The sequence below is a fragment of the Oryctolagus cuniculus genome, chromosome 11, assembly GCF_964237555.1.
Source record: "Oryctolagus cuniculus chromosome 11, mOryCun1.1, whole genome shotgun sequence".
Lineage (NCBI taxonomy): Eukaryota > Metazoa > Chordata > Mammalia > Lagomorpha > Leporidae > Oryctolagus > Oryctolagus cuniculus.
Genome location: NC_091442.1, coordinates 104,185,741 through 104,209,423, shown reverse-complemented (window position 1 = coordinate 104,209,423; position 23,683 = coordinate 104,185,741). Strand labels below are relative to the sequence as shown.

The following is a 23,683-nucleotide window of genomic DNA, read 5'->3' as shown; positions in this document are numbered from 1 at the left end:
AATAGTCAACTGCTCTGTTGACTATTAAAATCCCTATTTCGTGACATGAGGCCTTAAAGTAGTATAATTAGACGCCATTATAATTTTGACAATGCCCATGGGATTCCAACAAGGAAGATACACTCATTCTCTGGTAAAACATCATAAATTCCAAATATTTTTAGATACATTATTGAATGACATTATACACAAAAGATTAGACTAGAATAAAATAGCATTTTTGATAACCACAGATAATGCATATTTATTGAGTATAATCATGAAGATCTCTCATGTTTGTGCAACAATATTTTTAATCTTCAGAACAGAAATTACAACTGTAGCTTGTGTTTTGTTTTTGTGTCTTCAGATCACTCTACATCAATCTTATTGGACTCTGGGCAATCCTTACTTGCTCAGTGTTATGTGGACTCGCCCTGTATTCCAGGTACCGTGACTGTGATCCTTGGACAGCCAAGAAAGTGTCTGCACCAGACCAGGTGAGTACCATGCCTTTCATACATGTGCATTAATAACACTCAAAAGGCTTAAGAGTTGGGAGGAGCCAGTGTTCATGTTTTTGTTAAGAAGCAACAAGTGGGCAACATAGAATCATCATTAATTTTTAAGAAGTGTTTGGGAAAAATTTATTTTAGCAGATATAGCAAGGCTGAAGAGCATTGTATATAACATTAAAATACTGACATACCAGGGAAAACTTCAGGCCCAGTATTTAAAAGAAATACCTCAAGGCTGGGATAGAAATGTGAACATAATTAAACACACACTCACACAAACACACACACACACGGGGCTGGTATCATGGTATAGCTGGGTAAGCCACTGTCTACGTTGCTGGCATCCCATGTTGATGCCAGTTCATGTCCTGGCTGCTCTACTTTCTTTTCTTTTCTTTTCTTTCTTTCTTTCTTTCTTTCTTTCTTTCTTTCTTTCTTTCTTTCTTTCTTTAAGGGAAAGAGTTTACTGGGGGAAACCCAACAGACTGGAAGGAAGGGGTGAAGAAGGAAAAGAAGGAGGAGAGTGTAAGAGAGAGAGAGACAGAGACAGAGGTCAAGAGACAGAGAGGAAGAGAGAGAGAGCCACGTGTTCAGGAACAGGTCCTTTTAAAACTTTGCCAAGGGACGGGCAGGGAAGTAGGGGCTACTCCACTTTCAGTCCACCGGCCTGCTAATGTGTCTGGGAAACTAGCAGTAGATGATCGAAATGCATGGGTCCCTTCACCCATGTGGGAGACCCAGAAGAAGCTCATGACTCCCGGCTCCTGGCTTTGGCCTGGCCCAGCCCTGGCTGTGCTGCGGCCATTTAGGCAGTGAAACAGCAGATGGGAGATCTCTGTCATTCCTTTTCTCTTTGTAACTCTGTCTTTCAAATAAATTCTTTAACTATACACACACAGAGTACACACAAGCCATGATACTGTAGAATGTTCTGTGAGTGCTGTTAGATCACTCACTTATGAACAACTTATCTTCTAGTTATTAAATAGTAGAGAAGCAAATCTAATAATTGAGTGTTTATTGAACACCAATTATGTTATGAGAATCTATGCTAAGAGCTTTCCATGCTTTATCTCATTTAATTCTCACAACCCTGTAACCCTAATTCTATAGATGAAGAAATTAGTCCCAGAGAGGGTATCTAAATTGCCCGCATCCACATTGCTAATCAAGAAGAGTAACTGGGAGCATTCATCAAGTCCTTACCATGGGCCAGGCATGATTATTCAGTGCTTGATATAAATTACAACCTTTAATTCTCAACAGCTAACCTCTGAAGTTGGTACTGTACTTATCTGTCTTCCAAAGAAGAGGAAACTGAAGCGTAGAGAAGTTAAGTAAGCGATGGCCTGGTAAACCTGAAGCTAGAATTCAAATCCAGAACTGCCTGACTCCAAAAGCCTGAGTTACTGCCAAAATCATGTCCTCAGACCATCTTGTAGATCAGATGCGCAGTGGCCTCACTAGAATGAAGATAAGCTAAATTTTATATTGGTGCAAATGCATCTTACATTCCCAGAAAGATACAACTTTGTGGGATTAGAAAATGAAAATTCTTTTGAACCGTATATCTCAGCCCTACTTAAACCTATGCCCTCATTTGGATAAACATGCTTGCCCTGTTCTCTCAGAGGATCCAAGAGTCTCACTTACTCTGAAGATGGAGGCATGTTTCTATTATAGTCCTCCAATCAAGAGTATTTTGTGATTTTTTTTATCTTCATTGTCTGTAGTTTGTAGCATAGAGACAACAGAGATTTTAAAACTGTTTCCCTGTACCCAGGGTTAAAAAACAAAACAAAAAACTAAAAAGCTCTGCAAGTTCCTACCTTTGAGACTTTGTCATAAAACACATCCAGGGATGTCTTACTTGCATGCACTTAGCATGTCCCAAGATTTCCCCCCTAACTGTATGCTTCCAGTACCTTTTGTTAGGTAATGGGTTGATCCAATTAACATTTCACTGCAGACACAATGTGAGTTAGACGCGGTCAATGGGAGATCATGTAAAAACCTTACCCTCAGAAGAGCAAAGATAGGGTTGTGTTACCCTCTCGTGAAACCCTGGGGAAGCAGGGCTAGTGCCTACATATAGTTTAACTACTTTCCTGCCTATCTGTCTCAACTCATTGATTCTACCAATATCTGAGTAGTCATTCAAATATGAAATAATCACACCAAAGTTTTTGAGAATATTGAAGTTAGGGTAGAAGATTTTGGACCTTTTTATCACTAGTGATGGATTCTTTCCTTTTGCTTATGTATGGAATGTTGCTTAAAGTTAAACTTTTAAAATATCTTGGAAAACTTGGGTCTTGGTTTCATGTATGGAGAAGCACTATTCCCTCTCTTTTTTTTTTCTGAGAAAAGAATTAGAAAGCTTTGGAGAAAGTGGAGGAAAATATTCCTAAACCAACCCAACACAGATCCTTGACAGTAGAGAAGTTCTTCCATAGCCCATCAATACACTACTGTTCAATGAGATCAAAGAGGCTGTAAAAGTGATAATATATGGGAGGCCTGGGCTTTAACCCACTGAGCCACAACACCAGGCCCCTATATGGCTGCCAGTTCAAGTCCTAGCTACTCCACTTCTGACCCAACTCCCTGCTGATCCATCTGGGAAGGCAGTAGAGGACGGCCCAAATCCTTGGGCTCCTGCACCCACGTGGGAGACCTGGAGGAAGCTCCTGGCTCCTGGCTTCAGATCAGCTCAGCTCTGGCTGTTGCAACCATTTGGGGAGTGAACCAGCAGATGGGGGACTTCTCTCTCTCTATGTCTCTACCTCTCTCTTTCTCTCTGTAACTCTTTCAAATAAATAAAATAAATTTTTAAAAAAGTGATAATATGGCATGTTATACATTCTGTACTGTAAGAGAAATAGTCAATAATGTTGTGATGCAAGTAAGAAGACACTTGTCCACTTAGGATTTTTGTTTGAAAGCAAGAGAGAGAGGGAGAGAGAGAGAAGGGAGGGAGGGAGGGAAGGAGAGAGGGAGGGAGAGAGAATTCTTTCATCTGCTGGTTCACTTCCTCAATGCCCACAACAGCTGGAAGTTTTCCAAGTCCAAGCCAGGAACTGTGGACTGAATCTGGGTCTCACCACATGGGTGGTGGCAGGGACTCAATCATTTGAGCCATCACCTGCTACTTCTGAGGGTGCATATTAGTAGGAAACTGGAATCAGGAATTGAGCTGGGAGTTGAACCCAGGCACTTGGATGTGGGAGGAAGGCATCCTAAATGGTGTTTTAACTTCTGCACCAAATGCCTGCCCCAGGACTCTTGGTTAAAATAATTTTGCAGAAAGATTGGCATATATACAGTACTGAAATCACATACCTGCCCATTTTGATTTAATATTTATTAAAAAAATAAGTTATCAAAAAGCAAGTTGGTATCAAAGACTTTCTTAAAAGAAGCATGTTCCAAGGATTTCCTGAGGTCATCCTCCAACCACATCTCCCATTCTATGTGCCTAAAATTCCATCTTCAGTCTTGAGCATTGACTGAAGTTCACAAAATGGTCTTGAGCCATCTTGTAAAGAGGCTATTTCTTATTTAAGCACAGCGGTGTGTAAAAAAATTCCTTTAAAATGATTTATTTTTTTATAGAATAATAGCTACTTTTATTGAGCACTCAGAATAGGCTATATTCTATACTAAAAGCTTTACCTAGATTATATAAATTAACTTTTACAGCAACTCTATGAGATTGGTTTTACAAATTAAGGAATTTAGACTTAGAAAAATTAAATAATCAAAGCCAAATTTGAATCCATAGCTTGTTTATATTGAATATTTTGCTATTCATTTTTGTAAATGTTAGCAAAGAGTTTAGTTTTAGATATTTGGAAATTTCAGTTATGTAGGATATGTTCCTTCATTTCTGGAAGAACACAAGATACAAAAAGTATTAATTTTTATTCAATAGCAAGTAGTACTTGGGAATAAATTTTGGAATTTTTCAGCTCATGCCTTATCTGGTACTGGACATTTTGCGAGATTATCCAGGAGTTCCTGGACTTTTTGTGGCCTGTGTTTACAGTGGAACATTAAGGTATGACTCACGGTTTCCTTTTTGGAATCTTTCTTTTATTATTAGTTATTTTGGGGGATAGAGCTAAATTAACGAGAGTGGCACAAATTGTCCTATGTAGGCAATGCATTCTATTAATCTGACTCTTAGGCCTTTTGGCTAGCACACTGTTATCATCAGACATCACTTTTAATTAAGTTTCTACTCTTGAATACAACATTGCCTGTTCTACAAGTTCACCATAATGATGATCACTTGATGGTAGCTTTCACTGGTTATCAGAAATATGTGCCTACTGTTTTGGTTTAAAATAGGCATATGGATAAAGCATGGTCTGCTGGCAACTTAGGATTAAATTTCATATATATATATATATTGAATAATATATACTGCCTAAAGAATCTTGTGTTTTGTAATTGAACTTATTCCTTGCAGTTTCTTGCTGTGTTTGCCCCAGGGAATTATTATCCACACATCCAGCATATATTAGTAATGATTCAGGAAATTAATGTTGATATCACAGCATATGTTAGTGAAGAATTATGACAACTTTTTCTGTGTACAAGAAATAATGTTTTAAAGTTGTTATTTAATAATAACAATCTGCATAGATCCTTTTCATAGACACAGGATTAATTACAAAAATGGAAGCAACATAAATTTATCCTTCCTCATTTCCTGTTGAGCCTGTGGGTGTCGTCTAAATTATTCTTGGATGACAAGAGTTTTCAGAAACAGGATGCTGCAATCACTAAAACTAACTGGTGATAATTTAGAGGTATAAGTTTGCTTCCCCCTTCTTTCTCCCACTAAAAGTATTGTTAAGTTTATGTTACAAATGTTTTCTTTTCCCGCACAGCACAGTGTCCTCCAGTATTAATGCCTTAGCAGCAGTGACTGTGGAAGATCTTGTCAAACCTCACTTCAGGTCGCTCTCAGAAAGGTCTCTGTCTTGGATTTCCCAAGGAATGAGTAAGTTTCCTTTTGCATGATGCCATTTTAGCTCAGAGAGATGATTTTGGAGATGCTAGAAATTCTTTTCCCTGGAAAATACAGTGATAACTCTCGAGTGTGAATGTATGACTTACTGCAGACATGACCATATCTACAACCAAGATTTGGGACACACTTCAAACATTTAATTTTCAGTGGACCACAAAACACAATTTCCAGGCGTTCTGTTTGGTTATCTCTCTTCCTTAATTTCATTCTATCCCAAGTCTGTGTTTTCCTAGCCATAAGAAAAAAAAAATCAAACCTTTCATTTTCAACTTTACTTCACAATTCTAAGAAATACCTTTAGTTTGAAATCAATAACCATGCTTTTCCTATATTACCTAACAGGTGCAGTCAGTTTTAGGGCTGTATGTATGGATTGAAGATAAAGACACAGAATATTCTAATTTTTAACCCATCTTGATTTGTTCTGTCTGCTCACATACACTATCCCGGGGATAGTCCCCAAAATTGTTCAAAGGATTCTTAGCTTCTATTCTGAAATTGTAGAAGCATATTAAGGGTTATATATTAGCTTGAATGGAAAGGTGTAAGGGTTCCCAGTACTCAGATATCCCAAATGTAATATCTGACTCAAAGAAATCTGGCTAGTATACTTCCTCATTCACTTAGACATCTCTAGTATATGTGTTTTGGAATGAATAACCAACAAATTTGTTCTTTTTTAAGCAAATTTTTAACTTCAACCCAGTGACACTAATAAACTGTCAAAGAAACATCAAATAATACTGTTTTGAGTCTCCATTTTATGTTCAGTTACCATGACTGTAGCCTGAAATAAGTACCTAATTAATATTTTTCAATGTTCACGAAGTTTAAAAAATTTAAATAGTAATGCCTCATTTTATTATATACCTGGCTTGAATTCTGGAGCAAAATTTCAGAATGATAAAACGCTCCCTCTTCAAACATAAAGCCTGATATCAAGAGTTTGTACTTATGGAAATAGGCAAACATTTTCTCATTAAAAATTTTGGAAATAAAAAATGCTCCCTAAGGAGTAGATTGGTTGACTATGGAATTATTGACACCATATGGTTTAGTTGAATGAAGAGACATGTTTAAAGCCAGACAGATCTGGTCTCACTTCATAATTTTACTAGGTAGTAGCCTTGAGTGAACCTACTAACTTATGGGAGTCTTTCTTTCTTTATTTGGAAAATGGAACCCTTGCAGGGTTACCAGGAAGTTTTGAGATAATGGTTATAAATGAAAAGCACTAATTGGTCCTCAAGAAGTGATAGGGATGATTCATGACAGATAATCTCAACTAGAATAGATGAAATTTTCATTCATTTTGAGACATTATATAAAATCATTATCTTAAGGTATACACAGTAAAGACATCACAGAGAAGAACATGGAGGGTATTTGAGGTTTTTCTCTGATATTTTTGCATAGCAAAAATCATAGTGGTGACCATTAATGATCTATCAAATGGAGAAGAATCAAACTAAATATATTGGAAATATTATTTATATTGGGATTGAGAGGCATAAAAATCATTTCGGTAAGAGCTCTTTGTAAAACAATGTAAGATTTTTCATTCAGGTGCAATAAGATTATTTACTTACATACTTCACAAAGGTGTTTATTTGTAAGATAGGAACTGCATAAGGAATGCACTAATTTTATGATTAGCAAATTTCCCAATTTTACTGTATTTTGAATTTTGAATGTGGGAAATAGTATCAACTGATGTCAGGTGATTTCTGCTGAAAGGAATTCTTAAAATAAAGCTTTTTGGATATATAATTTAAAAAGTGATAGATGTAACGAGAAAATTTGGAAAGTGCTGAAATGTCAAAAGATAAAAGACAGTTCCCATGGTCTGAGCATCAATAGTAGCTTGAGCATTTCTAAAAGTTAAAGGGGACACAGCTTGGTAGAAGGGGGAATATGACACTGGCTTGTAGTTCTCTTTCTGTGCTACTTTAATAGGAAAGGCATGGGGGTGCTGACAGAAATTAAGGGGGCGCAGGGTAGATAACAATTCAAATGAAAACTTGGTTTGGATATTTTCTTCTCAAGAGAAATGAAAGCTGCAAGTGAGAAGACTTTAACTTCTGCTGTTGATTACCCTCCTTCCTCCTTGCTGTACACAGTGGAACTGAGTTCTGAGTTATTTTTGGCAGGCTGAAACAGACACCTGAGCCTCCCTTTATAGACAAATGTTTATGGAGGATTGAATTTATAACACAATAGTTCTTAGTTTTAAGATCCCTGTAGTTAATTCCAGGGATTCTTTACTTATATAACCTACTGTTATAACTAATCTTGGGACACAATAGAAGGGCTTTGTCCTCTGTACTGATCCTGTAGGTAAAACACCCCTCCTTTTTTGGCTGGCTCTGATGTGTGTGGCCATTCTTCATCACAGTCACATTACTCATGGTGAATTAAAGGTGAGGTGGTTTATTCCATGCAGAATTCCAATTTTATACTGGTTTTTCCACTGTTCATTTAGGTGTGCTGTATGGGATGTGCTGTATAGCAATGGCTGCTCTGGCATCACTAATGGGAGCCCTGTTACAGGTGAGAGCTGACTCCCAAAAGTTCGAATCATAATCACTAAATTATTTTTCTAAAATGTCCATGTGGCCGTCTTTTTTTCTCAATATGTATTGAGAAGGACATACACAGGGACAGATATGACTAAATAATTTATTTAAAAAGTTAAATCTTCTACTTCAAGATAATTGTAGATTTAGGTACAAGTTGTAAGAAATAATACAGAGAGATCCCAAATATCTTTTACTTAGTTTCCCCCACTATTAACATCTTGCCATTTTAACATCTTGGCAGTACAATGTTAAACTGAATACTGGCATTGATATAGTCAAGATAGAGAATTTCCATCACCATCAGGATCCCGTTATTGCTCTTTTATAGCCACATTCTCCTCCATCCTGCCCCAGATCCCTCCTTAACCTGCTCTGGCTACCACTAATCTGTTCTCCACTCCTATAATGTTGCCATGTCAAGAATGTTATATAAATGGAATTAAACAATATGTAACATTTTGAGATTGATTTTTTTTTCACTCAGCATAAGTCTTTAGACATTCACCAGGTTGTTGCATGTAAAAATACTTATTCTTTTTTATTTTTGGACAGTATTCTATGGAATGAGTGTACCATACCACTCTCTTGTTAAAGATATCTGAACTGTTTCCAGTTTGGGGATATTACAAATACACCTGCTGTAGAAATTCATATGCCAATACTTTTGTGAACATAAGTCTCTTCAGTTCTCTGGGGCAAATGCTCAGGAGTACAGTTTCTAGTTAGTTGAATGTTTTCTTTCTTTCTTTTTTTAAAGATTTATTTATTTATTTGAAAGTCAGAGAGGGAGAGATGGATATAGAGATCTTCCATCCATTAGTTCACTCTCCGGATGGCTGCAATGGCCAGGGTGGGCCAGGCCAAAGCCAGGAGCATGGAGCTTCTTCCAGGTCTCCCATATGGGTAGCAGGGGCTCAAGCACTTATGCTCCACTGCTGTCCCAGGTGCATTAGCAGGGAGCTGGATTGGAAGTGGAGCAGCAGGGATACAAACCAGTGCCCATATAGATATGTTGGCATTGCAGGGAGCAGCTTTACCCACAACAAAACAATGCCAGCCCTGAATGTTTTCTTTTTAAAGGCATTGCCAATTTGTTTTCTGGATTGACTGACATTTTCATACTATTGGCATGTATAAATGAATGGTCCAGTTTTTCTTATACTTTTTAGTATTTGATAATTTCACAATATTTTATATTAGCCATTACTATAGGTGTGTCGTGATACCCATTGTGATTTAAATTTTCATTTTCCTAGTGACTAATGATGTTGAATATTCTTTTCAGGTATTTACTTGCCATCAATTTATCTTCTTCCACAAAGTATCTCTTTCCTTTTTTTTTTTTAACCCACATTAATGTTGAATTATTTGTTTTTAAAAAATTAAGCTTAACATGGTCTTTCAAGAGAGTGAATTTTTAGTTCGATGAAGTACAGTTTATCATATAGTCTTTTTAAGGATTCTGCTTTTGGTGTAGACATTGTGAACTATACCTAGCCCCTGATCGAGAAGATCCTTCCTGTTTGTAAAACTCTGAACTTCTTGAAAACAATCTATGTTTCAGTATATTTTGGAATTGATTTTTGTATAAGTATGAAACTTAAGTTGGAAATATCCCAGACATATTTCCAGCCAACACCATTTATTGAAATTCCTACCTTATTTCCATTGAACTGTCTTTGCATACTTGACATGTTTTCCTGAGTTCTCTGTTCAATTCTATTGGTTTATTTGTCCATCTCTGTGCCATACCACACAATCTTAATTAATGTAGCTTTATAGTGAGTCTCACAATCTTTATTCTGATTTTTAAAAATTGCTTTAGCTATTCCAGTTCTTTTGCCTTCCCATATAAATTTTAGACTAATCTTGTCTATAAGAAACATTGCTTAGATTTTGATTGCATTGTTGTTTGGTGCATACTACCTTTAGAATTGTTATGGCTTCTTGGAGGATAAACCTTTTTGTTATTATAAAATATCTCTGATAATTTTCTTTATTCTGGTCTAATTTATCTGATATTAATATAGTTATTCATGCTTTCCTTTGATTAATGGTTGCATGATATCTTTTTCCATACATTACTTTGGATCTGCTTATATTGTTATATGCCTATATTCTTATATGTTAAAATGAGTTTTTTGTAGACAGCATTTTTTAAAAAAAAGTTGGTTTTTTTTTTTTTGGAAAGAAAATCCATTCTGCCAATCTCTGTCTTATTATTGGTATATTTAGACCATTTATATTTACTGTACTTCTTGGTACATCAGGGTTTAAGGCTAAACTTTTTTTTTTTTTCTGTTCTATTTCTTTTTTTTCTCTGCCTTACTATGGAGTGCTTAAACCTTACTTAGAATTCAATTTTGATTTATCTATATTGTTTTATATTCATCTCTTTGTATAGCATTTTTAGTGATTCCTTTACACACACCACACACACCCATATACACATAATTACTGTTTTTGTCATTTTATCCATTTGAACAAAAATGTCAAGCCTTACCTCTATAATACAATTATTCCATCAGATAGTGTTATAATTTTTGCTTCAATTGTCAAATTTAATGTAGAAAACTCAAGAGGAGAAAAAAGTTAATTATATTCACCCCACATTTTTGCTTATTATATTCTTTCTTTCTTCCTGATGTTCCCAGGTTACTTCTTTTTATAATTCTCCTTCTATTTAGAGAACTTCCTTTAACCTTTCTTTTAGGATAGATCTCTGACAACAGATTCTCTTAGCTTCCCTTCATCTGAGAACATTTGTCTCTTCCTTATATTTTCTTCTTTTCTGTGAGGTTTTTGTATCTTTTCTGAAACCTTCCATTTTTTATTTGTCCCAAGTGTGTTCCAGCTGATATCATGGTTGCTTAAAAATATTGGTCAAAAAATTCCAGTGTTTCTGTCATCTCTACGTGGGCATCTATAGATTGTCTTTTAAACCTCAGTTTGAGATCTTCCAGGTTCTTGCTATGAAAAGTGAATTTTCACTGAAATCTAGGCATTTCCATATTATGTGATGAAAGTTTGGATCTCACTTATACCTTCTGGGTTAGCTGGCCTAAACACAACTTTGGTAGGGCGAGGGAGGATGCTGCCTCATTATTCTCATGTGGGGGTAGAAGTTCAGGTTTCCCACTGGCCTTTAATGACACCTAAGGGAGGAGCTCCTTGCTATGCCTGTGGGTTGTGTACTGTGCTGTAGATGTATCATGGCTATAAGAATAATGATAGCTACGAAACCCATGCAAGCACCTTGCAGCACTGATACTTGGTGTCACTTAGCCTATGACACAACCTGGCCAGGTCATTTCCAAACCTAGTCCAGGGATTTCCAGGAGACAAGGTCACCACATTATAGATGCAACTCTCATAAACCTTTAGCAAGGTTACCTTTGCAAGAATAGTTTAAACTCCCTATATGAAAGAAATACTTGGTGTCTGACCTATATTGAATATAAGTATAAAGGAGGGGGAAAGATCACCTAGACTCTGAATGGCTTCTGGATAGAGACCCTCCAGCTCTGTCAGTCATCTGACTCCCTGACTCTATCTAGCCCACGTGACTGCTCTGCTCCTACAATCTGTCTTGTCAGAGCACTGCTTAAACATCAGATGGTATGTAAGTCTTTACATAAAGCAAACAGAAGGTGGGTGGAGAAGTCACCCCTGGGATGCTGGTTACCTAAGACCAATCAAAACCACCAAGTGAAGCTGGCAATGAAGATAAGTAAGTCAGCAAATGAGTAACAAACTTCTATGAGAGAATATGGAGAGAGTAACTGAGGGCTGGCTGTGATCGAGAAATTGGGTGAAACCTCATGGAACACTGCACAGAAGCTCTGGTGGTTTTTACTCTGCTTTCTCGCCTGTTTGTTACCCTCTACCTGTGTTTTGTCTGTTGAAGAAACTGCCACCAGAAAAAATCTTCTACAATTGTTTTTAAGACTGCTTTGGTCCCCAGTAGAGGTGAGGCATAAGGTGGAACAAGGAGAAGGATGGTAATGATGTCAGGGGAGCTACCTATACATAGCTAGCGGCTGTGTTTCTCTCCTGGAAGGCTCCTGGCACCATGGTGCCGCAGATTGAGAATGTCAAGATAAATATTAACTGCACAAGGTAAATGTACTGTTGCCTAGCAATGAGGAAATTATAAGATGTCCACCAGTAGACCCCTGGATTAACACCACCAACAAAGTCCACAAAATCATCAAAGGGCACATCACTGCCATCTCCCTCTGTACACTCCTGATGAGACAGTGTGGCTTCTCAAGGGATGTGCTACAACCTATGATGCCTGTTGGGTATCGCTGGCAACAGCCCATGGGCAATGTGCCCAAATCACAAGGGCTAACGTTAGAGTCACGTCACTTTGCCTGGTCCATCCAGAGTCCTGTGAGCTGTGGCATGATCCAGGTGACTGCTGGATGCCCTGTCAGCATAACCAGCTACCATCTGACTCACAATTGTGAAGCGTCTGCCGCTTCCACAACCAGATAGGATGAGGCAGAGTGCATCCTGGGTCCCAAGGAAGTCCTTGACGAGTCACGACTCCTGATGTGGACAGAAATTCAAAGCCTGCTCAAAGACCTGATGCAGGGAACTAATGAGAAAAGCACCTGCTGGCTATACCATATGTACCTGATCTGCAACTCATGGGCCAAGAAATAAACAGCTGGCATCTATCTCCAAAGTCAACAAGATCAGTTCATTACTTAAAGATCCTGTCAAGCTAATTCAGGAGCCAGATGGGGCCCTGGGCACAGAGCATGTGGAGGTAAGCTCTTCCTGCTCTTTGCTGCAACGATTGCTCACGGTGAACAGCCCACACCAGCAGAGCCTCTAACTAATCCCAAGGGCTGAAAGTGACCTGCACACTTTGTTGAGGGAGAAAAATAGCTATTGAGGCATTTAGGCATGATCAGTGGGTTTGTGCAGCCACCACCCCCACCAGACAGGGATGCCCTGGGGAGCCCTGAACATAACAGACCATCCTGGGCCCACATGCTTCACAGTTGATTTTTGGGGATGCCTCACCACGGGCCATACCAACTCCCCTGGCACTGAAGGTCACAGCCTCCGAAGTTAATCAAACTGTAGGCTTTTATCACCCTGAAAAATACCTAGGCACAATCATCCAATAAAGTGATCCCACCAACAGTTTGCCTCCTTCCCCCATCCATGCACAGAAAGGACAAAGCGACCTCTACTGGCAGTTATGTTGAAGCACACCCCCAAACTGGCTGGTCTCTGGAAAGCCTTAGGAAGTCCTCCAGACCATTGTTTAGCTAGCAGGTCTCATCCACTTACCCATCTGGGTGGCTGAACACAAATTTTTCCACTTGCTGAAAGATGCCTGCACTCTTAAAACTCTTGTCTTGTGCCTAGGCCATACAGCCTGACCCAACTGTGGTAGGTATTACCTGCCTGGTAATGCCTTTACTGGTAAATTTGCCCAGTAGTCTTTTGGGCCACTTTACCACTGTTTCTACAGCTTGTGTCTTCTTGGAAGCATCTGCTGTCCCTGGAAGTCATTTGGGATGGAAAAGACCCAAAACTTTGGCTTGACTGGACCATCTTCAAGATGAAACATTTGCATCTTTGACATGACCTGAAGTGTATAACGTGTCTCGAGGACTTACTGCTTAGTTCTAAGTCCTTCTGGTCCTTCTGCCCCATTGCAGGCTGCCATTGCTCTCCTACCATGCAACTCTAATTCTGATCAAGTCCATTCAACTCCTTTTATATCTGAATATGATTATTTTTGAAGCCCCACATTCTCACTGCCTTTCGCTTCTCTTGGTGGTCTGAAGCCCATATCAAATTGTGGCTTCTCCAGACCTATTGGCCAGTTCTTTGGCATTGGGGTCACTGCCAGTCTCCACCGTGGGGTCATTTCAGCCACTCACCAAGCATCTAGCAATTTAATTTGTTTGGTATGCCTCCACCAACCTTCTACCACTCATCTACTCTTTATAATCAACACTGGTTACCACCTGCCAACTAGTTTTCCCTTGCCATTGGTGAGGCTACCACAGACCCACAGCTGAACCCCACTATCATTATCTTCACTAATTTCAGCTGAAGAATGGACCTACTCTGCTCTCTCAACCAATGATGTGGTTAAGTTCCCACCAGATTGTTCTGTGAATGCCATCACTTACTCATCACCCTTATACAGAAGATCCGTACCTTGAGATTTGGCTGACCATGAAGCATACTAAAAGCTTAAGCAGCCTCTAGATTATTGATGTCTTCAGAGTTAGGTGGTAGAATGCAGTGTACACTTGTACCACTATGGTGACTACAAGTTTAGAGGTAGCCATAGGACCCATACAAGTTTCACACAGAACTGATTTCTGTGTCACTTAGCTTGTGATGCATCCTGACCCAGGGACTTCCAATCCTGGCCCATGGACTGCTAGGAGACAGGACTACCTCAGCATAGGTACTATTCTCACAAACCTTAGAACAAATATTACCTTTACAAGAGTAGTTTAAACACACTGTCGGAAATAAATGCCTAGTAACCAACTCAGACTAAATACAGATTGAGAAAAGGAGGGAAGATCCCCCAAACTCTAAGAATGATCTCTGGATGGAGACGTGATCCATTGACTATATCTGAGCCATGCTACTGGTCTGTTCCTGTTCTTCTATGAGTACTGTCGGAATAATCTGATTGAGATGTCTAAGACTCATCTTTGATACAAAGTGAACCCAAGGAGAGACATCCACTCAATCATGCAGAATCCTGGAATGTGACAGGAAGGTCTCCATTGACACCATGGCCTGAATACTGCTGGGCAATGGTGATAGTCTTGACTATCCACTAGGCCTCCTGGGGCTTTACCAGCAGGTGCACCTTGGTACAGGCTGGGGGGACTGAATCTAGGCTCCCTACTTGGCCTTTGCTGGCAAGGGAGTAGGTGGGCCAATGATTCATTCTGTGGTGATTGGGTAGATGAAGCATTTATTGTCTGTGTGTTTTCTATCCTTTCCAGATGTTCCTTTTCTGGCTCTGTGTTTAGGAGAGAACAAGTGTTTGTTGGTAGTTTATTATTCTTCTTCCTCCCCTTCCTCCCTCCTCCTCCTCCCCCTCCCCCTCCTTCTCTTTCTCTTTGTCCTGTGCCTGTTGGAGTTTCTGGTTGGCTGTCTTCCTCAACCCTAGGACTTGGATATATGAAGTAAAAAGGAAGCTAAGAGAACTCACCACCACTGTGTCACTGTGCAGGTCCCAGGGTCCCTAGTCAGTTTGAGTTCTACCCACCTTTCAGAGTCTTCTTATGCTTATTTTATATGGAACGCTAATATTTTTTTTATCTTATTAGCAGAATGAATTGAGAAAACTATGTTGACTCCATTTTCTTGGATGTAAAAATATGCAAAATCATTTTTCTTTTTTTTTATTTGAAGGATCCTTCACCTCCCATTAAATTGTTAACTTTTATTTTTTTATAGAGAGTACTTTTTGTATTGGAGGAGTTATTATGGAGAGGACGGATCGATCTTTCTGAATGTTGTGTGTACTTCACAGCCTTTAGCAGGGATTGCCTCTCCGCTTGGAGCAGCCTTCCTCTCTACTTCTTAATCAGTTTAAGTCTTTCTTATTCTTAAACTTGCTGCTTAAACATTACTTATTCAGAAATATCTGTTACCTGGATAAGTTTGATTATTTTTTGCTAAATGTTCCCAGAGTACCTACTACTTCCTGATTCATCTTCACTATCATACTTTATTGCAATTATTTATTTAAAGTCTGTTTTACCCAAAAGTCTGTCATTTCATGAAGGTGAAGATAATGATGTTGTTATTCAACACTATATGAAATACATGGCACCGACTACAATGCTCAACAAAGATGACCCTTATCAAATTCAGCATGAGTGCACCTATATCAGTATGGGTTTATAAATGCTGACTTGTCTGATAATCCAAAGTGCTTCCTCCCTAAAACTTCTTGGGCTACCTGGGCTCCCCCTTGGTGAATCCCAGATCCCCTCATGATCCACAAAGCTCAAAGTTAATGTTGGGAAAATCAGAGATCCTCTAAGATTTTATTTCAGTCCTAAAGTTTGGTTCTATTTGGGTTGGTTGTTTAAGGCACACTAGTTTTTAGAGTAGTCTGATCTCACCCCTGATTTTATGAATGAATGAATTAGGTTCAGAAGCTCTATGCTTACCCAACACACCTAAGTCATAATCAATAAATCTCCCAAGTGTACTTCCCCTGGAATCTGCATTATTGCTTATAGCTCTTATTGTGATCAATTTCCCCCCCTTTTTTTGATATATCAGTTCTGACTTGACTCTATACCATGACATTTTCTAGTAGAGTTGCCATAACTCAAAGCTAGTTCTTCTTTTTTCATCTCTGGCCAAAGTATTATTTCTTCTGACAGATCCAGTTTTTGAGTATATTCCTTGTATCTCCAAAATTGGCTCACAGATCACACTGTCATAACTTACTTCATGAGATCTGACATCTTTCCTATCTTGCTGTGTAGTCCCCTCTCCCTTTCTACAGAACTCCACTGTGAACTTACTCATCTTTGAGTTTACAATTTCCTTAAACATAAGTTCTGTCTCATCAATACTGAAACTCCTACCCATAATCCATAAGGTAGGCTTTTTATGAGGATGATGATGTTGACAATGATGGCTATATAAAGACTGCAGTCTATCTATACCCTCAAACATTTTCTTGACTTGATATATTCTCTTTGATTCATTCACCCTATTCTGTTAGGTCTCTTTCCTTTGTTGACAACCCAAAATGTCTCAGACCCTTCTTTTATGGCTCTGTTCATTCTTAATCACTAGGCAACTGATGATTATTGGGAACATGAATGTGTTGAAAATGGGAGATTTTTACATTTCTTCATGTTTCACATTGTAATCTTTCCCCCCTCCTGGTTTGGGTTTTTGTACTTCAAAGTAAATATTACAATTATCTAATTGATTTTATGTTTATTTCTTTATGATTTGACCAATCTATCTTATTTTAAAGATTTATTTATTTATTTGAAAGGCAGAGTTACAGAAAGACAGAGATAGAGAGAGAGAGAGAGAGAGAGTCAGTCTTCCATCCACTAGTTCACTCCCTAAATGGCTGCAATGGCCGGAGCTAGGCCAATCTAAAGCTGGGAGCCAGGAGCTTCTTCCAGATCTCCTATATGGGTACAGGGGCCCAAAGACTCAGGCCATCTTCTACTACTTTCCCAGGCCATAGTAGAGAGCTGGATTAGAAGTGGAGCAGCCAGGACTTGAACCACCACCCATATAGGATGACAGCCCTGCAAACGGTAGCTTTATCCTCTACATCACAGCGTGCGGCCCCAATCTTTATCTTTTAAAGAATATTTTTATTCTGGTGCCATCATTTGGGAACCAAATCAGGAATGGGCAATGGGTTTCATTGCTGTCTCTGAACACTTGAATGTGCTTTTGCACAATCTGGTTTTGAGGAGTGTTTCGAGACTACTAACCCACGTAGTAATGCTGCGATCTATTATTGTCAGGAGGAACAAAGCTGAGCAGAGTAGTCTTGATTTCTGCCTTCATTTGGGGTCTGCCAGTGTCTCAGGATTATCATCTTTGCATTTTGTTGCCTTTTTTTGAGGATACCTGAAGGAACAGATGGGTATTTGAAATTGAGAAACAGAAGGCTGCAACTTCTAATTATCTCTTTGAGTTGCCATGGAGAAACTATGATTTTCAGAAGTCTGAATGCTTTAAATCTTCATCCTGATGAATTTTACTTCAAAACATTTCAGGTTGGATTTGGGATTGCCAGTTGCTGACTTTGTATTGTTTTTGTAGGCAGCACTCAGCATATTTGGAATGGTTGGTGGACCACTTCTGGGCTTGTTTTCTTTGGGCATCATGGTTCCCTTTGCCAACTCAATTGTGAGTATAAAGAAGAATATGTATAAAGGTTGCTTTGCCAACTATAATAGTGGCTTTATATCACTTTTTCCACAGTTGTAAAGATGTAGTTCCTTTGAGATCTCTCATTCATGATTTGTCTTAATGACTTAAATTACTCATTTTGACTTTGGTGGATCGTTAATGAAGTACTAAGCACTGGAGCTCCACATGTGGGAAGCTAAATGGAGACTGCCATAACTAAAGAGTCAAATTTTAAATATTCATAAGGAGTCATGTTTTTGTATATTTGTCTTCCTGCCCATCTTAAGAATTAGTAGTTAGGATTTAAAGGAGGAGGTCAACAGGCTCATACAGGAGAGATTTAAGAGCAATATTGTCAAGGATTCTCATGAATATCAATAGTACAATGTAGAGAAGCAATACGATATTTACCACCATGACCAGAAAGTTTCTGCTCCTAATAGTTAAAGCTGTACCTCCCACAACATAGTGCTAGCCCAAAAGAGGTGGTCATATTTGGGAATATTCTCAAGAAAGAGGTAATATCTCTACATAGTTCTTCTAAATAGACATATCTAATTTAGAAATGCTAAATTTTATTTTGAATAAATGAAATACAAATTATTTTTCTGAAATCTAGGAGAAAGTATACCAGCTCAGTCCTGGTATAATATGAGGTTCAGAAAAAGCTAGTGATGTATTATATAGTTTTTCAGACATTCATAGAATAACTAATGAATGATGACTTCATATTCAAAGTTCTGTTTTCCTTATAAGGCATTAGTAATTGTTAAGACAGATATCAATAAAGGCTAGCATTATTAATAATAATGAAGGGTCATATGAGAAGCTAGTTTTGTAGAAACTAACCACAGTGAAAGAGAGTGGCTTGTGTCTACCCCAAAATGTTGAAGTTTGCCTAGACTCTGCATTATGAAACCATAGAGGTTTTTTGAGAGTCTGAAAAATGAGAGAGAGATCAACTTTCAGTTTTTGTAATTGTTGCCACCATGAGTAGCCTCTAGAAGAGCTGAAGCTGACTAGGTCCAACATGCTCTTTGGGAGAGATCCTATTATTCCTGCCATAAGAAATACTTCGTTACCATATCCAGGTTTTTTCACCAGCAGGTTATCTGCCTTCCCTTGGAGTGGCCTTTTTCCTTCTATTCTTCCTTCCTCATTCACTCATTCAATGAGTATTTATGGAATGGGCATTGCTGTGGGAGAAGAGAGCTAAATGTTTGCCCTCAAGAGTTTTTAAATTTTGTGGAGCTTTGATCAAACAATGCACAATGCTGAAAGTAAGCTAAGCATGGCCTGTCAACAGTTGGCCATTTTGCTATTCCAACCTCATATTATTTTAAAAAATTGACTGCGCTCCTACTATATCTGTCACACTGTAGTAGCTCCAGGGTACCAAAATTTAAGAAACTTAATTGTGGTCTCAAGGAATTCATGACTTGTGAAAGAGCTCACAGTTCTTGTCCCCAGCATCCATCTCCTGATCTGACCAGTGGCCTTTTCACTTTCCATTTTTTTCCTACTTTGTGATTTCATTTCTATTTCCCCTGCTACCTGATATCTAAAGGAGGGGAATAAGCCCATCCCATAGGGAGGTGAGCTTTTGTTGGACCTAGGATTTAAAACATTTAAAGGCTGGCAGAATATCTGGGTTACTGCTGAAAAAGCTGGAGGACATACATTTCCAAAGACTGTGAATTCAGATGACTTCAGAGGGGAAAGCTGGCCAGAAGCTCCCTTCTGCATTAACTTTATTTCTAGATATGTTTTGGCTGTGTGCACTGCTGCATTCATTTGTCAACACTGCCTGCTAGTTTCCTCCTAGTATCCGGCAGCACAATTCCAGCTATGCTTGTTGTTAACTCTGAGGGAAAACTTGACTATGCTTTCTTTCTTCTTCATAGTCTGCAGCTGATATGGCATGCCATTTCTTTACAGATTAAGTAAAATAGAGGGAACAGTTGGCCTGGAGTCAGCTACATGGCTTCTGTGGTTATTTGGGTGTGAGGAGACCAGGAGGCCAGAGCAGAGTGCTGGCCATGGAAACAGAGTGGAAAGAAGGGGGAGTATGAGAACTCTGAAAAGAAAAATAAGCAGGAATTGATGATTGGCTAGCTAGGAATATAAATAAAAAAATGGGGTGGCCGGCGCCACAGCTCACTAGGCTAATCCTCCGCCTCGTGGCGCTGGCACACCTGGTTCTAGTCCCGGTTGGGGCACCGGATTCTGTCCCGGTTGCCCCTCTTCCAGGCCAGCTCTCTGCTGTGGCCAGGGAGTGCAGTGGAGGATGGCCCAGGTGCTTGGGCCTGCACCCCATGGGAGACCAGGATAAGTACCTGGCTCCTGCCTTCGGATCAGTGTGGTGCGCCGGCTGCAGCGGCCATTGGAGGGTGAACCAATGGCAAAGGAAGACCTTTCTCTCTGTCTCTCTCAGTGTGCACTCTGCCTGTCCAAAAAAAAAAAAAAAATGGGGTTACATAATCTCCAGGGCTCCGGGCTGAGGACCCAGCAGTCTATGGTACTCTTGAGAAGAGGCAGAAATCTTGTGAAGAAAGGTAGTTTTAGGATGGAAATTTGGTGAATTTAGCTTGGACCATGTTGAACTTAACTTTATAATGTGAATTTCCATCTCAAAGAAAACTATAGCCAAGATTCTGTGGCAAAAAATATCCTACATGGAGGATCTCTGTGGAAAGAAAGGGTCATCATCCTCTGAAGAGAGGAGAGAACATCCACTTTGCTTATGGCCGTGTCCAAATACCGATGGAGTCTATGGTCACAGAAGGCTTCCATAGCCTTGGCAGTGATCACTGACGTCATAAATAAGAGTATTAATTGTTAAAGGAACAACAGAAGTCATTGTGCACTTAGTCCCTATAGAGGACCTCCGTCCCTAATGAGTTGTACTATGAGAATCGACTGCAAATTTTGTTCCCAAACTGTACTCTATATGTTGTGTGTATGTGTGGGTGTAAACTGTGGAAGTCTATGCTTAGCATGGAGTTGGTCCTCTGTATATAAAGTCAAACTAAAAATGAAGCATAATGAAGAAGGAGAGAGAGGTGGGATGGGAGTTGGGGTGGGTAGGGTGGGTATGGAGGAAAGAACCACTGTATTCCTAAAGCTGTATCTATGAAAAAATGCAATCATTAAAGAAAACTTAAAGAAAACTTATTTTTCTATTAAAAAAGTTCTTTTGTTTTGCAGGGGGCACTTGTTGGTCTGATGTCTGGATTTGTTGTTTCTTTATGGGTTGGAATTGGAGCTCAACTTTATCCTCCACTTCCTGAGAGAACTGTGCCATTACACCTTGACACCTCTGGCTGTAACAGCACGTACAATGTCACTAATTTGATGACAACCACAGAAATGCCATTTTCTACTAGTGCTTTTCAAGTACACAATGCTGAAAGGTATTAAATCATGCAATAATACCATATTTTAAAAAATTATATAATAAGTAGAGAAATCCAATTGCTTTGTCTTCTAACACTATAGTTTTGCATAAGTCTGAAATGATAGAGCCCATATGACTTTCTCCCTATAATGTATTCAGCTATAGCAAAAATACCATATTTTCATTTCTGTATAAATTTCTCCCTTACCTACAGATTTGGTAACCTACTTGATTATTAATGAAAGAAATTCTATGAGTAAACCCTATCAAAAATCAGCTCCAGCTGCATCAAAAATTGTCTTTAAAAAATGTTTAAAATGAAAACACAATTATAAAAGAAATACTGCTGATATTGCCTTTGAAAGATAGTTTTATTGGCCAAAGCTACATTTTCTAAGTTTATTGAGTAATTGCTATACATTCTGTTTTAGATTCCATATCTTTCTAGCAATAGCAATGAAATGCAGCTATGATTTTCCTGTTAGAGTTTTCACTGATGTAGCACACTTTTGAGTATAGCTTGTCTAATTTAATGAAATTTTGTAGACCTGGTGTTAGATGAATGTTTCCTTGTATAGTGGATATGGGGGGGCAAGATTTCCTTTAGTGTACATGTAAAAGCCTAACCTAAAGCACAAATCCCATGGATACCAGTATAAAGGAATACCAGTATAAAGCCACTGCTACCCAAATATTGCCCCAGGACCAACGTGCATAGAATAACACCCTTAAAGAATCATTCCTTTTAGGTCAAGACATGGTATCTCCCTCTTAAAATGGACACAGTCCTAGGAAAAGGAATATTATTATATATAGGCATTATTTTGCAATTCATGTCTTGAATTGAATTCAGCAATGAGAATACTTGCCAGTGGGATTTCTTGGGGATTCCAGGCAGGTAAGCTGTGTATGAGTGAAAAGGGATCTTTAGGAGAGATTTGACCAGGTAAAGTTCTGAGGGGAGAGAAGCAAGGAAATTCAGACAGTGTATTTTTTTTTAAAGATTTATTTATTTACTTGAAAGGCAGAGTTACAGACAGAGGGAGGGAGGGAGAGAGGGCCAGTGAGAGAGAGAGAGAGAGAGAGAGAGAGAGATATCCTACCCGCTGGTTTACTCCCCAATTGGCTTCAATGGCCGGAGCTGGGCCTATCCAAAGCCAGGAACCAGAAGCATCTTCTGGGCCTTCCATGTGAGTGCATCTACTGCTTTTCCAAGCTACCAAAAGGAGGCTGGATAGGAGGTGGAGCAGCTGGGACTCTAACTGGTGCCCATATGGGATGATAGTGCCACAGGTGGGTGCTTAACCTACTACCCACAGCGCTGGCCCCTCAGTGTTTTAGAAAAGCATGGGAGCACTATTTGGAGAGGGCTGGGAAAGTCATTAGAATCAGTCATAAGGGAGGAAAGGTAACTGAGGGTTAAGTAAGAGGACATTCAGAATATCCGTCTTTCACAGTTTTGCTTAGTATATGTACTATGTTAATATCTTTCTTAATTCAAGAGTCTAAGATGAAAAGGTTATTTGGATTCCTGAAACAAATTTATTTGCTGTTTTACTCTGTGGTTAGTATTATAATAATCAAATTTTTATATTAGCTTGGCTCAAAAAATAATTCAAGGAATAAACAATAGTTTTTGGTCATCAACTTTGTACCTATCATTGTGCTGCCCATTATTTAATATCTTTCAAAGAAAGTATTTTATTTTCATTTATGTAATTCCTACTTTTCAAGAAATTATAACCTAATTTGAGAGAATTAGCTAATATATACCAAACAAGAAACTCAGTAAGCACAATAAGCATAACTAGCAACCATAGATAGCTAATAAGTACTTAATAAATATTTGTTAAAAGAATGAATAAAGACAAAATTGCAGTATGGGTAGCATGAAGATTTCAGTACTGCTGACTGAAGAGATTCTCCTTTTGCCCCCACACAATGCAGCAGCAACTAAACAGATATAAACAAAAGCACTATTTTTATTTGGGTCTGCTTCATGATTCTTGATTCTGGTGTTTGTTGTCTATCAATCATTGGCCTGGTACCGCACTATCTTGATATTATTAGTTTATGTCAATGGTTTCCCTTTTTTCTGGGCTCTTGGCTCAAGTTCTCATTGCCTTAATCTCTCTCATGTCTTCAAAATCTCTGTTCTTTCCTCCCCTTCTCTAGTTTTTATACGTTGTTCTTGGCAGGATGGTTGGTATAGATAAACCATCTGATTACTTTTTCATCAAAAGTGAAAATGGAGAAC

At 38.8% G+C, this 23,683-nt stretch overlaps 1 protein-coding gene across 1 annotated transcript in view; it reads left to right on the top strand.

Moving 5' to 3' along the window:
* The window catches only part of SLC5A8 (solute carrier family 5 member 8), a 54,241-nt gene that overhangs the window by 20,968 nt on the left and 9,590 nt on the right, over window positions 1-23,683 (top strand). The window contains exons 7-12 of the mRNA XM_008256962.4: window positions 350-479; window positions 4,469-4,557; window positions 5,396-5,508; window positions 8,021-8,088; window positions 17,940-18,026; window positions 21,237-21,442. Of these exons, the coding sequence (XP_008255184.3) occupies window positions 350-479; window positions 4,469-4,557; window positions 5,396-5,508; window positions 8,021-8,088; window positions 17,940-18,026; window positions 21,237-21,442 (693 nt within the window). The remainder of the gene's footprint in view (window positions 1-349; window positions 480-4,468; window positions 4,558-5,395; window positions 5,509-8,020; window positions 8,089-17,939; window positions 18,027-21,236; window positions 21,443-23,683) is intronic.